The sequence below is a fragment of the Varanus komodoensis genome, unplaced genomic scaffold (genome assembly GCF_004798865.1).
Source record: "Varanus komodoensis strain SLA01 unplaced genomic scaffold, ASM479886v1 scaffold10, whole genome shotgun sequence".
NCBI classification, from domain to species: Eukaryota; Metazoa; Chordata; class Lepidosauria; order Squamata; family Varanidae; genus Varanus; species Varanus komodoensis.
The window spans coordinates 16,578,121-16,590,439 of record NW_025335269.1 but is presented as its reverse complement, the minus strand read 5'-3'; the positions used below and the strand labels follow the sequence as shown (position 1 = coordinate 16,590,439).

The 12,319-nt window shown below is 44.4% G+C and overlaps 1 protein-coding gene across 1 annotated transcript in view; it reads left to right on the top strand.

Moving 5' to 3' along the window:
- The window catches only part of ITPRID1 (ITPR interacting domain containing 1), a 38,162-nt gene extending 26,624 nt beyond the window's left edge, over positions 1 to 11,538 (top strand). The window contains exons 9-15 of the mRNA XM_044419197.1: positions 6 to 88; positions 1,100 to 1,541; positions 1,581 to 2,560; positions 6,046 to 6,173; positions 7,142 to 7,253; positions 8,720 to 9,052; positions 11,482 to 11,538. Coding sequence (XP_044275132.1) covers positions 6 to 88; positions 1,100 to 1,541; positions 1,581 to 2,560; positions 6,046 to 6,173; positions 7,142 to 7,253; positions 8,720 to 9,052; positions 11,482 to 11,538 — 2,135 coding nt within the window. The remainder of the gene's footprint in view (positions 1 to 5; positions 89 to 1,099; positions 1,542 to 1,580; positions 2,561 to 6,045; positions 6,174 to 7,141; positions 7,254 to 8,719; positions 9,053 to 11,481) is intronic.
- The last annotated feature ends 781 nt before the right edge of the window (positions 11,539 to 12,319 follow it).

Genomic DNA, 12,319 nt, shown 5'->3' with positions numbered 1-12,319 from the left:
TATAGATGCGATGGTGACAAGAACTAACAGTAGCCAGTCTGACAGCAGTGGATTTCTGGAAGATCCCTTGGACCCTTTGCCACGACAGGTGTGTAGCGGGTGAGAAGCTGTAACTGACATAAAATACTGAATGTTTGGAAAATGTGTGTGTGTGTGTGTGTGTGTGTGTGTGTTTTAAATTCTTCTTAACATTGGGTGGTATAAAAATAGCCCAAAGCATACAAATAAATACTAATAGTACAAATAAATACATATATACAAGAACGGTGGCTTGGAAGAAAGGCATTCTGTAGACCCTGAGGTGGGTGCATTGTTTTCATCCTAAATCTAGCTTTGGACATTGCTGCGAAGTATCAGGTCTCGCTTCCCAGAATTTTCAGGGGTTATTTTCCAATGCAAGTAAGTGCCAGGTCTTAAAAGCCTTTCTGGAAGTTATGCTCCATGACCTGAAAGCCTTAATCCCCAATTTCCATGAGTGGGTTTGGCCAGAAGATCTCTTCTGATCCTCACACAATGCCAACTGCATGTGCTAACTGCAGTGACCAGTCTACCAAAACTCTAGAGCAGACTTGGCAGTTGGAACTACACATCCTAGCAATCCTGACCATTGCCCATGCTAGCTGCTGTTGGGAGCTGAAGTCCACAAAATCTGGAAGGCACTAGGTTGGGGAATGCTGCTGTAGAGGGTTTGTCCCTTCAAGGGGTTCTCTAGCTGACCAGGCAGGTCTCCAATGAGAGTGGGCTGCCTTGGTACAATCACAGGGCCCAATCTAATGCACCTGCATTAAGAAGCCAGTTCTATAAGTGTATGCACGGAAAGAATATAATCAATGTTCCTTTTAATTAATTTGTCAGAAGGCCAGAGAGATCCTGAACTAAGTAATTATGTCACAACAATGGGCTGGATCCAAAGGAACAGCAGTCCTGTACACATCTTCTCAGAAGTAAGCACCACAGCAGTCCATGGGGCTTCCACACAGGGAAAGGGGTACAGGATTGTGGCCTAGTTCCCAGTGAATTAACCAGATTTCTCTCAATCCAAATTTGCTTTGGAGCGAACCCCGGGTAGTCTTGATGCAGATGTATCTTTTTCTTTCAGGGCTTGTCTCTGCCTGGAAATTTGAGACTTGGCTGCAATCCTCATGATTGCCAAGCATTTCTGCGACACAGGAAAGATTCGCCTCTGACTAGCTGGGATCTTCAGCCGGATGCAGAGGGGCCTGTTGCTAACACAGCAACAGCAGATGGCCGCGTTGGTGTATTCTTACCCAGCCTGAGCAGGGAACACACTTTTCAGGGAGAGGAAGTCTTTTATTCCATAAATGAAGAAGAGGATCTGTATGAAACCTTAAGTGGTCGGTCTGAAAGTGCTGAGATGGATGAGAAGGAGATGCACAGGAGAGGAGGACAGATGGAGAAGGGAGGCAGCTGTGGGCAAGGCTGTTTTCAATGCTGTCATATTGACAACAGGCATCGGGTTGATATTAGCTCTCCAGAAGGGAACTGCCTTTCAGCCTGCAGTGAAATGCACTCAACTGTAAGTTCTGGTCCTGCAAAGGAACATGCCATGACTCTTACAGGACTTAGTGAGGGCCAGAACTTTGAAGACAGACAGGGATGTGAAGAACCTGGGACTGAAGAAGGCAACCATAACGATGTATGTAAAGAAGGCATTCTGGAAGGCATTGCCATGTGTGCGGATGGAAAGTTGGAAACTTTGAAGGCTTCAGAAAAGTTGGACTCCCCCATTCCTATCACAGATATCACAAGTGATTGTCAGGATGTGGATTTGGATGGTGCACTTAGACATTCGGCAATAGCTAGAGCCTCCAAAATGGAGCATAATAGCCTAGTTGCACAACGAGAAATCAATGTTATTCCAAGAAGCGCTTTTCAAGACTCTAGCCTTTCCCCTTACTGCTTTACCAAGGGAGAAGTTAGCTCCTTGGATCTGTCACCTACAGGCACAGAATTGGAGGAAGATGGGTGTTTCCCCAGCTTCGAATTGAACCTCAACCCTTTGAAATCTGTCACTGTCCAGATGCCCTCAAGACTGATGTCAAATATGCAGAGCATTCCATCTGTTGAAATGACAGCCAAAGGTCCCTCACTGGATTTCTCATCCAAGGTTTCCCAATGCTCCAAGGATGAGTCTCTAATTACATTGGAACAGGATATATCCAAGTGGGAAGAAAAACAAACACGGGAAGCTTGCATTCAAACTGACAGGAGTCAAAGAAAGAAAGAGAGAGTGCCCCCGTTTCACTGTCTTCCTTCATTTCATGGACGGGGACATCTTGTGAAGTCTGCCTCTCTAGATACAGGACTTTTTGGAAAGTACAGATCTTATTGCCACGAGCCTTTTAATGCCTGGTGCGTCCAGTGCCGAGGCCATTGCTGCTCTTTGAACACCCGCCACTGCTGTTTGATGTGGCCGTTGCCCTTTGCTCCTTCATGCAAATGTTCCATGGAGTTTTGTTCAGCTCATACCTCCACAGAGCTACAGCTTCTGAAAACACTAAAGCTACTGCAGGACACAGCAATGAGAAACATTTCTTCTGTGAGTCCTTCTGAATAGCCTACTGTTAGGGCTACTAGCTAGCAAGGATTTTGCTGATTTTACCAGAAAAAAATATTCTATCAAATAACTGAGATAGAGGAAAGGTCTAAAAAAATCAGGGAACCCCAGATTAGGCACATGTGTATGGCGAGAAAGCTGCTCCACCAGTGATTCTCAGGGCAGTTTTCACTGTGTTGTCCGCCAATTTGTGGACTTGGAATTTGTGCAAATCACCAGAGTGACACACAAATTGGTCCAAAACATGCAAACTCCTCCATAGCATGTATTTTCATGCTTTATTCTGGGGAGGGAGGATCTGTGCGGTTTTGTCTGATGTTTTATTTTGCCCATTTTTTGGTGGCTACACTTGCAACAAAATGTGCAGAATAAAAATATTGGTACTCAAGGTCCTCAAGCTCTGTGTGACCTGGGAAAGACAGCCTGCTGCAGACCCTGAGAAACCTGGACTCCTTTGAGTCTGTTGCCAATTTCACCTCCCCCAGCTCAGTGAAGAACTAATAGGCTGATCTGCCACAACTCAGACGATTTGTCATATAGCCCAGTATTCACCACTCTGACTGGCAGCACCTTTCCAGTGTTTCAGAAAGAGGTTTTGCGCATCATTTGCCACCAGATTCTTTGAAATGGTGACTCTTTGGATCTGGTTCCACAAGTCCTTGCTCCCCTTTCTGATCTTTTTCCTGGTGGGAGGGAAGGGTAGGGAAACACTCAGATCTTTCTTGTAAATCAAAGGCTGATAAATCCAAATGGTGGTGGCCCCATTCAGGAATGATTCCATTTACAGTGGAATGCATTGTGGCAGAGTCCAGTTCATACCTGCTGGCCTTCCCCTTGCCCAACGTGTATGTCTGGCCAAGTCCCTGAGCATCCAGGTGTCGACCCTCAGGACTGGGGAACAAAACCGGCCCTCCTGGGTCCCCAGTCTGGCTTCTGGGGTTCCAGATGGACATGCCCCATTTCCCCAACCATCTAACTTTTGGTAGTTTCCCAGTTTGTGTAAAGGCTTTGTTTGCAATTCTTAAATGTGCACAGTGCTTCTGCCAAGGTTGGCCTGTATTGGGCCTCACCCTTTTTGCTTTTGGCCATATCACCACCGGAATGCAGTCCCTGGAAGCTTCTCCAATGAAATTCAGCCGCCAGGTCCTGTTCCCCTTGTCTGTGTACATACAACACATACATGTGCACACTCCCCCTGTGAGGACGGAAACCCTGCCTTTTTCTGGGTTCCAGATTGTGCATACGAAGCATATACTATGTTGATGCAAGTTGTACATGCATAGGCTCCATTTAGAAATTTGGCTAAACATACACAGGTGGATGGTGAAGCTGTGGGCCATGGTCCTCACTGAATACAACACTGCTATTTGCCTAGGACTTGGTATATATTTGGTTTCCACATAAAATATGATCAGTTTTTCCATAAAGACAGCCAGTATAAAGGCATGTTTCCAGTGAAGTTTTCTCCGTATTTTGGATCGCACGGGTTCATGTTTCAAGGAGGCCTTAACTAACTGCCCTACAGTGATTCCTTTGTATTTGAAACCCAGATTGCAGCTGGGACGGGGTGTGGAGGCGGGTTTCAAAGTGAAAAAACATAGTTATCAAGGAGGAGCAAATGGGTCTCACAACACTGAGATGCCATTCATGACTTTTTTTTTAAGTGCATGATTTTTTCAAGACTTGCCCTGACCCTTGTCAATGTCCACAAGATGGCAATCTTTCATAAACCACTCACAACCCCATGGTGCTCTTTCCACTGACAAAGTCTCAATCTAGTTTTTCCTCTTACAGTGTCTAATACAATTGCTCCTCTCAGGAATCCTTCGAGTAATGCAATGGCTTGACAAGACTCCAGTGTGCCAAGATCTGTTAAATAGGATCAAGCATACAAGCCAGATTTAATCATATTGGTTTTCTTTCTTCCACTGTTTTTTCCCTCCTGTGGCATGTGCCATTTTCATGCATGGCTACAAGTTAAAACAAAGAACTCAGAAACACATCCCTAAGCTAGTCTCCCATATCAGAGCATTACATGTAGAGATGTAACAGGAAGCCAAGCATGGAGATAGCCAGGCCTTTCTCACCCCTCCAGTAGGGTAGTGAATGGCCAGGAAGAGAGACAGATATTGGTAACCAGAGGGTGGATCTTGTAGAAAGACAGAAGAGGAGATGTCAGTGAAATGCCAGGGGAACTCGGAAGATCAGGCTCACAACTATTTTTTTTAGTATCTCAAGACAGGCACCTCCCCCTTCCAAGGTTCTGGTCTCAAGAATAGAAAAAAGCAGTCCTATCCGGAGGTGAGACCATGGGACCATTTAAACCAGCATTGCTGATGCTCCCTGCCAGTGGATCCCAAAGGTTTCAGGAAGGATTCCGTCCCTAACTGTATTGCCCTGGCCAGGGGCAAGAGGTTTCCGTGTTCCCAAGGAAATTATAATGCCAGCTTCCAGGTTTACTTACAAGGAGACACTTTATTATTGCAACAAAATGCTAGGTTCCCAAAGCACTTAGCAGCAAGTTGCTTACCCAGCAACCCCTGCAAGGTAGGCTGTCATTAGCTGGAATGGATGGGCTCAGCAGAGCCTCCTTGAATTAAGAGCACATGGGAAACACTAATTTATACAGGCTACATGTTTACAGCAACATGTACCACGATCATACAGGCGGTATGTTGGGGAGACATGAATTATAAATAGAGGAGGCAGCATAAGCATTGAGTACACAGGAGTCAATACGCACTGAGGTGCAGGGAGTCAGGCAGGCACAATCGGTGAGGAGGGGCCCTGTTCAGCCTGGCAAGGCTCCCAAATGTGGGATCTCATCTCTGCTGAGGCTGCCAAGACTAAAGGGTGTAGCCTGAGTTGGCTCATCAACTGCCTCCTACATGAGGGCAGGAGGCTATTAGCAGGACTGATGTGGAGTCTGGGCAAGGAAGCCAGCATGGCGGTGTGTTTGTCCTCTGTCCATCAATCAAACCAAGAACGTGTCTCTCTCTTTTGAAGGCATTCAGGGGATGCCAGGAAGAGATAACGAAGGTGCTGCACTTTGAATAAAGCAGGCAAGGTATCTAGAGCTCATCCCAGCCAAGCAAGGCCTACATTTTTAGGAGTCGGAGACCCAGGCCAGAATTTGGGGTACAGTTGTTAAACTAACCCAACCAGGAGAGGCTGAGGATTGAGACTGAGATCTTCTGCACTCAACACATGTGCCCCACCACTGGGCTGTGGGCTCTTCCCTTTCCTTATGAGGCTGAGTTTATAAATGTTGACATGTGTGCATGCAGGTGTGTGTACGTGTGTAGGCATGGGTTCCAGTAGACTTCCATCAGCAAGCCTGCTTAGGCAGAGCCTGCCCCAGGGTGTGGAGCTTCTTGGGTGAGAACTTCTCCCCAAATCACTCTCCTTAGCTTGAAGAGCTATGGCTGCCCAGTCAATCATGGTCTCTTTTTGATCTTTATGTTTAGTGCACAGTCCATGAAATGGAAGTTATGAAGAATTCGTGCCAAAAGTTTCGAGAACGGCTGGATGAGATTGAACTTCACCTGATAGAGCAGGAGGCACTTTTCTCCAGTCAGATGTCGGATGAAGGACGGTAATGGCATTGTGTATGCAAGCAGCCAACTCTTTGCAGCACAATGGAGCTTGGGTCACTCCATACTTTGTAGCACAACAATCTGCAAAACTATACATAGCATTTAAATTTTAGTATTCCGAACAGAGTGATCTCTAAACATAACAATGATGACAGTGGCATAAAAGGCACAAAGGGTTTCTTCTGCCCCCTTTCCCACCTGTTCTATGGCACACCTGCTTTGACTACCTCTACAGGTTTTCACCATCTGTAATATCATTAGGGTGCAATGCAGGGAACCCAACCATTTGTTCGTTAGTTAGTAGTACTTATATACGGCTGAGTACACTGAACTCTCTAAGCATTTTAGATATGAATATTATTTTAAAAACATTTACAATGCACTGTTAAAAAATTCCATCTACAAGAATAATAAAAACAATGCTAGGAGCAGTAAAAGGAAGCAGCATTTGACAAACTGCAATTAACTACACGCCAGAGAAAGCCTGGGTGAGAAAGTGCATTTCAAAATGCCACCTTTTATGATGCAGCAAAGAATGACCTGTGCAGCCACCTTAAAGGTCGGCTGTTTATACACAGTGGAAGGTAGCCTGCCAGGTATCCTGGTCTCACAGCTAATTGGTTCCAACAGTTAGCCCTGGGATCCTGGCCAAATACTATGTACCACTGTACAACTAGCATGATCTGCGAATGAGTAAGAATGCATGCAGCAGTCTGGTTTGTGGATACATACTACCTTGAAAATCTATGCAAGACTTAACATTGACCAAGAACAATAAATTACTAGGATTAGCATGTTGCAGCCCTGATTTGAGGTTATGATTCATAGCGCTTCCAAATATAGGAACTGCGATCAGCTCTTCAAGCAACTTTAATTACTGTTCAACATAATTTTATCTATGAAACAGATTTTAATGATATGAAAGAAACAGTAAACTTCACTGAAGGTTGTGTTTCTTCTGCCCTAGAGAGGAAAGACGGCAGTTGCAGGACTTACGGCGGGCAGTTCGTCGAGAGGTCACTGAACTGGAAGGGCAGCTGCAGGAGCGTGCTCGCCAGGTTAGGGAGGGGATTCTGATGGTATGTTCTTCGAACACTCTCCTCGTGAGGAATGGTGTTGGGCTCTGTGTGTAGCTACTTCTGGATCCCTTTGGGGGGCTTTGGACAATTATTGTAGCTGGAACTGTAGCCAGTGCATTCCATGCAGTCCATAGCACCCTAAAAGACTTGAGTCCACATAATTTGGATGCCAAGCCTTTGGTCTGGCAAGGTATGAACAATCAACTAGGCCTCATGAAATGCCATTACAGGAGAGCAGTGGACATGTATATAGGACCAACAGTGAATGACAGATGTTCATAGACGTCATAACTTTGTAGAGTATGCCAAGACATGGTTGGTCTTGCCCAGCGAAGGCCAGATGCCTTCCCAGAAGCAAATTCCAGGATACCTGTCATGGGTCAAAAAAAAAAGGCCAGTAATCCTTCTCTATAACAGCTGATATGGAACAGCCAAGAGCAGGATTGCACAGTAGAAACAGGATACTGCAGGTATGAGAAAATCCCAATGTGATGAGGTGGCCTCTTCCCCTCTGTTGGCCATCAAGGGTTTCGGCTCTGAGATGAGGAAAGAAATGATTGAGCAGCCAGCCAGATAACATTATTAAGAAAAGCTGTCCGGGAATAATGTGGAAGGCAACTACCACAAACCAACATTTTGGAAACTTCGGTGTTTGCTTTTGTTATGGTCATAATGTATTCCTGCATCAGTGTGTTTTGAGTGTCTCCCTGAGTTCCTTCTCCTTTTCATGCATGGAAGAGCTATGCAGAAGCTCCCAAAGGCAGGTTTCTAAGGCTAAGTGCTACCTCTACTCTTTGGGATCTAAGGAGCCAGGCATACCCCAGCTTGAATGTCCAAGCTTGGGAAAGCTACACATCCTGGCCAGAGTAAAGCTGAGACAGGTTTTAAGATAGCATTTTCAGGTAGCATTTTCTCCCCAAGACTATGTGAATCTAGACTGGACTGGGGACAAGCTTGGCAAGATGTCTACTCATCCCATCAGCTAGTCTCCGGATTTACAGAAAATATATAAACGAGTTGCACCTGAAGTTTACCTCAGGTCAGACGACTCCCTGAGTTGGGATAGACAAGTTCAAGCAGAGTTCTGTGGAGCCTTCAGAACCAGTGTTAGCTTTTGTCCACAGAAAAACCAGTGTCCCATTACAGAGCTCAACCATGAGAAATAATGTTCACGTAATACACTTAGGTTTTGGACAAATGTTCTTCCTCTTCAAAAAGACACAATTTGGGACAAAAAAGCAAAACGTATAAAATTCAGCACAGCACTTCTGTAACTGTCATCAAACCTTATGCAGGAGGGTTCTGAACATAAGCAATCAGGATCAATATATGATGTTGCCATTTTTCCCATTGTAAACAAGGTGGTAGAAGCATTCCTACACGGCACTGACTTGACCTGTTGTTTAGTTTATGTCTTCTAATGGGTGTATTAATTGCAATGGAGCACATCTCTGTTCCCTTTGCAGCAGCTGGATCAACTGTTAGGTGAACAGTCGCGTCTCTGCTCAGAACTTGGGATTTCTGACTGGAGAGAAGGAAGTGAGGCCAGCGATAGACACCTGCCTCCAGATGCCACCACTGCGGCTGGGTGTTCAAAGGCGATCCAGCGCAGGCCTCCCAGTAGGAGCGCAACAGTCCCTTCCAGCCCTTCCTTGCTCAGACAACCTGAGCTGCAGGCTTCAGCTCTACCACCAGTCAAGACCAGCTCAGCATCCGACCCCAAGGAACTTCACACCAGTAAAAAAGAAGTCAAAGGAGCATCTCAGCCAAAAATTGATTTCAAGGCCTTTCTACAGAACGTAAGAATGAATTTGCATCTGGTTCCTAGAGCAGGGATGGGAAACCTACTTTCTGGTTCTCTTTGCTTAGTGTTGGGTGGGAGCAATGACAAGAGAGTGAGCGAACTCCTTAACAAGGTGGGTACTGTATAGTGGAAGGAGGTCTGCACTTAAGCAGCTTGTGCAGAGCTGCCCCTACTCACTCTCTCAGAGTTGGGGTACTTGCCTCACGCTGCAGATGTTAGGAAGTGGCAGCAAAATGCTGGATGAGATTGCTGTGAACCACACAGTCTGTCCTATTCCCCTAAGCTAGCCTGCTGCACAGAGCCAGTAACGGGGCTGAAGAAATAAATATTCAGCTACCATCCATTTGGCATTTGTACATAGAATGGGAGGGGTCCCATCTTGATGTTTGTCTTGGGCCATTCTGTGTTCATGGGCTCAGGCTGTGGGATGCCATGAAAATCTGACATTTACATCCAAATATGTGTCATAGTTCTATTCCTTACAGCCTGACATCATTTCAGCTTTCTTTAGAAGGGAAACCATGGACAAACATTTTACTACCCTTGAATAGAATTTAGTTGGGAAGCCAGGGGCTGAATAAATTGCTTTGTGGGTCAGATCCATCCCACAAGCCACCAGTTACTTGTCTGGGTCCTGCAGCAGGGCAGTAATACAGCATCTTTTGCTGTAAACATGCCCTTGTCATACACAGTGTGCTCCCCTTAACACACTGAGATGCCAACTCACATCTCGTTGCTGTAGCTCAAAAGACTATCCACATACATAGGAAGGGGTCATATTTAGTTCACAAAGACTACATTCTGAAGCAGCTGCCTCCACTGTCAAATATTTGGCATCATTAAAGAGCAGTGAATGTTCATTTATTAAATATATAGTTATAGTCTGCAGAGAGGGGGTGTGAATTGGCTGGATTACCTTGTGCTGGACCTGCTGTGTGAGATCAACATCAGTGACAGGACTGCATGGAACTTTATTTCCCTTAGACTAGACTCTGGAGTACAAAGGATCTATCAAGAATGCATAGAATGATTTTAAGCTATTTATACAGATTAGCACATTTAACTGCAACACAACTGTTTAAGATTTCTCTGGTAAAAAAAATCTGTGAGTGCCCTTTCGTTAAACTTTTGCTCTTCAGCTATTTGTGATAAGGTTCTTTTTCTGCTCAGCAACAGTTGGAGATTTCCAGATGTTTTGGACTTCAACTCACAACATTCTTGACCACTGGCTGTGGTGATGGGGCTTCTGGGAGTTGAAGTTTGAAACATTTGGAGATCTACCTTCTGCCCATCCCTGTGTTAGGGCATTTCTTGCTTATGTGCAGTACAGGAGAAATTCCTGAACGTCCTATCTGCTTTGACAGTAAAACTGAAGCTTTTCAGTTTGCTTTTCATGGTCCATACTACACTGACAGAGATAAATCTCAGACATGTGGTTTCATTTTAAAAGTGTTTATGCAGTAACTTGTAACTTCTTCTGAGCCATTCATGTGAAGTGATTGGCAGATTTGCCACCGATAGAATATGACACCATGAACCCAGCTAAATATGGGTTTGCAGTGGTATACAGCACAATCCAGTGGAGTCCATTTAACCCTTTTTCCCATCAAGCTGGTCATGAGCTAAATTGTAATGTACCCACCACACTGTGTATTCTGGGTCGATGTCTTGCAAACTACCAACTTGATGCAGACTTTGTGTATATTCTTACCCTTGGTATTATGAACTCTTCACTATTGTATTCCAAACATATTTTGCTACAACCATTACAGAGAATGCTCTCTCTCTTTATTGGGAGGAATTCCAGGGATTTGGGGAGGGTGCTTAAGAATCTAGTGCTATGTTTTCCAACAAGCTTTATAGATTTCTGGTACAGCCTTTCACTCCAGCCAGATTATCCAAAAAAGACTTAATAATATTCATAGAACTCATAGAATTCTAGAGTTGGAAGGGGCCATGTAGGCCATCAGGACCAACCCCCTACTGTTGCAGGACACCAGTTTACACCATCCGACTCAGATGGCTGTCCAATCTTCATCTAATCTTCATCAATCATCCATCAAGATGTTTCTGCCATTTAATGTGTGGCACCAGTGTATTGGAGCCAGTGTGGCTTAGTGATTAGAGAGCTGGACTGGGACTCAGAAGATCTGGGTTCTAGTCACCCCTTAGCCATAAAGCTCACAGGGTGACTTTGAGCCAGTCACAAGCTCTCAGCTTGACCTTCCTGGGAGGTTTGTTGTTATAAGGATGTAAAGGAGAGGAGGAGAATCTTTTCAGCCACCTAGGTTCCTTGTAAGAGGAAGATGGGTGGGGATATAAATGCAATATATTAATAATGTTATGTATCCTATATTATTAGGAGTATTGACTTGACTTGGTTTACGCAGCTTTTGACTCTTTTTATTTCTATTTTCTTATCAGCTGAAAAGAACTTTCCGAAATTCTTTCAGTAATGATGCAGCAGAAGGAAGAGACTGATTGATGACATTTACTTAGAGTGATATTTTCCTAAAGATAATTTTTGAAGCACCTCGCAGAATCAGAACTAAGTTGCTCTTTTATACACACAACAATTTCCCATAAATGTTAACACTGCTAAAACAGGGCCATATAAAGGGCGACTGCAGAATTTACACAGAGATGGACCTGCAGCATAGTCCTCCCATGACGTCATCATTTTCTGTTGCCTGTATAAGTTCCCAGATAGCATTCTTTTACTACTTACCATTTTCATTCTGGCAACGGCAAATAAGGGACATAATTTTTCCCCAGGATCTACAAATGTTGAAACTGGGGTGTTTTATGTCCCCCAAATAAGGCAATGTTCCTGGGGCTCAGAGGTTTTCCACAGACTGCCCCCCCCCTCAAAAAAAAGACTGTTCAGAAGAAACAAGCTGAAGCACTGAGAGCGTTTATAGGCTGGCACAAGTCATGCATTTTCCTTTGGGAGTGTGCAACCAGGGACTGAAATGTAAAATGTTATGGGGTAGAAGAATACCCCACAACACCAACAAGCATTAGTTTTTAGTAATACTAAAGTTTTGCCTGAAGTTTTGCCATGGCATCCTGTGGTACTTTCCTAATATTTTGAGTTTATGACAATTATTTTGACACCATAACTGCAGCTCTTGTAAAACATTTTACCATCTTGAGACACATTGGAAAATGGCTTGGAGTAATAAAATGCTCTGCAAACACATTTTTGTCTGTTTTTATGATTGTTGTAAAAATGCTCAAATCATTTTTGTGAGTGAATATA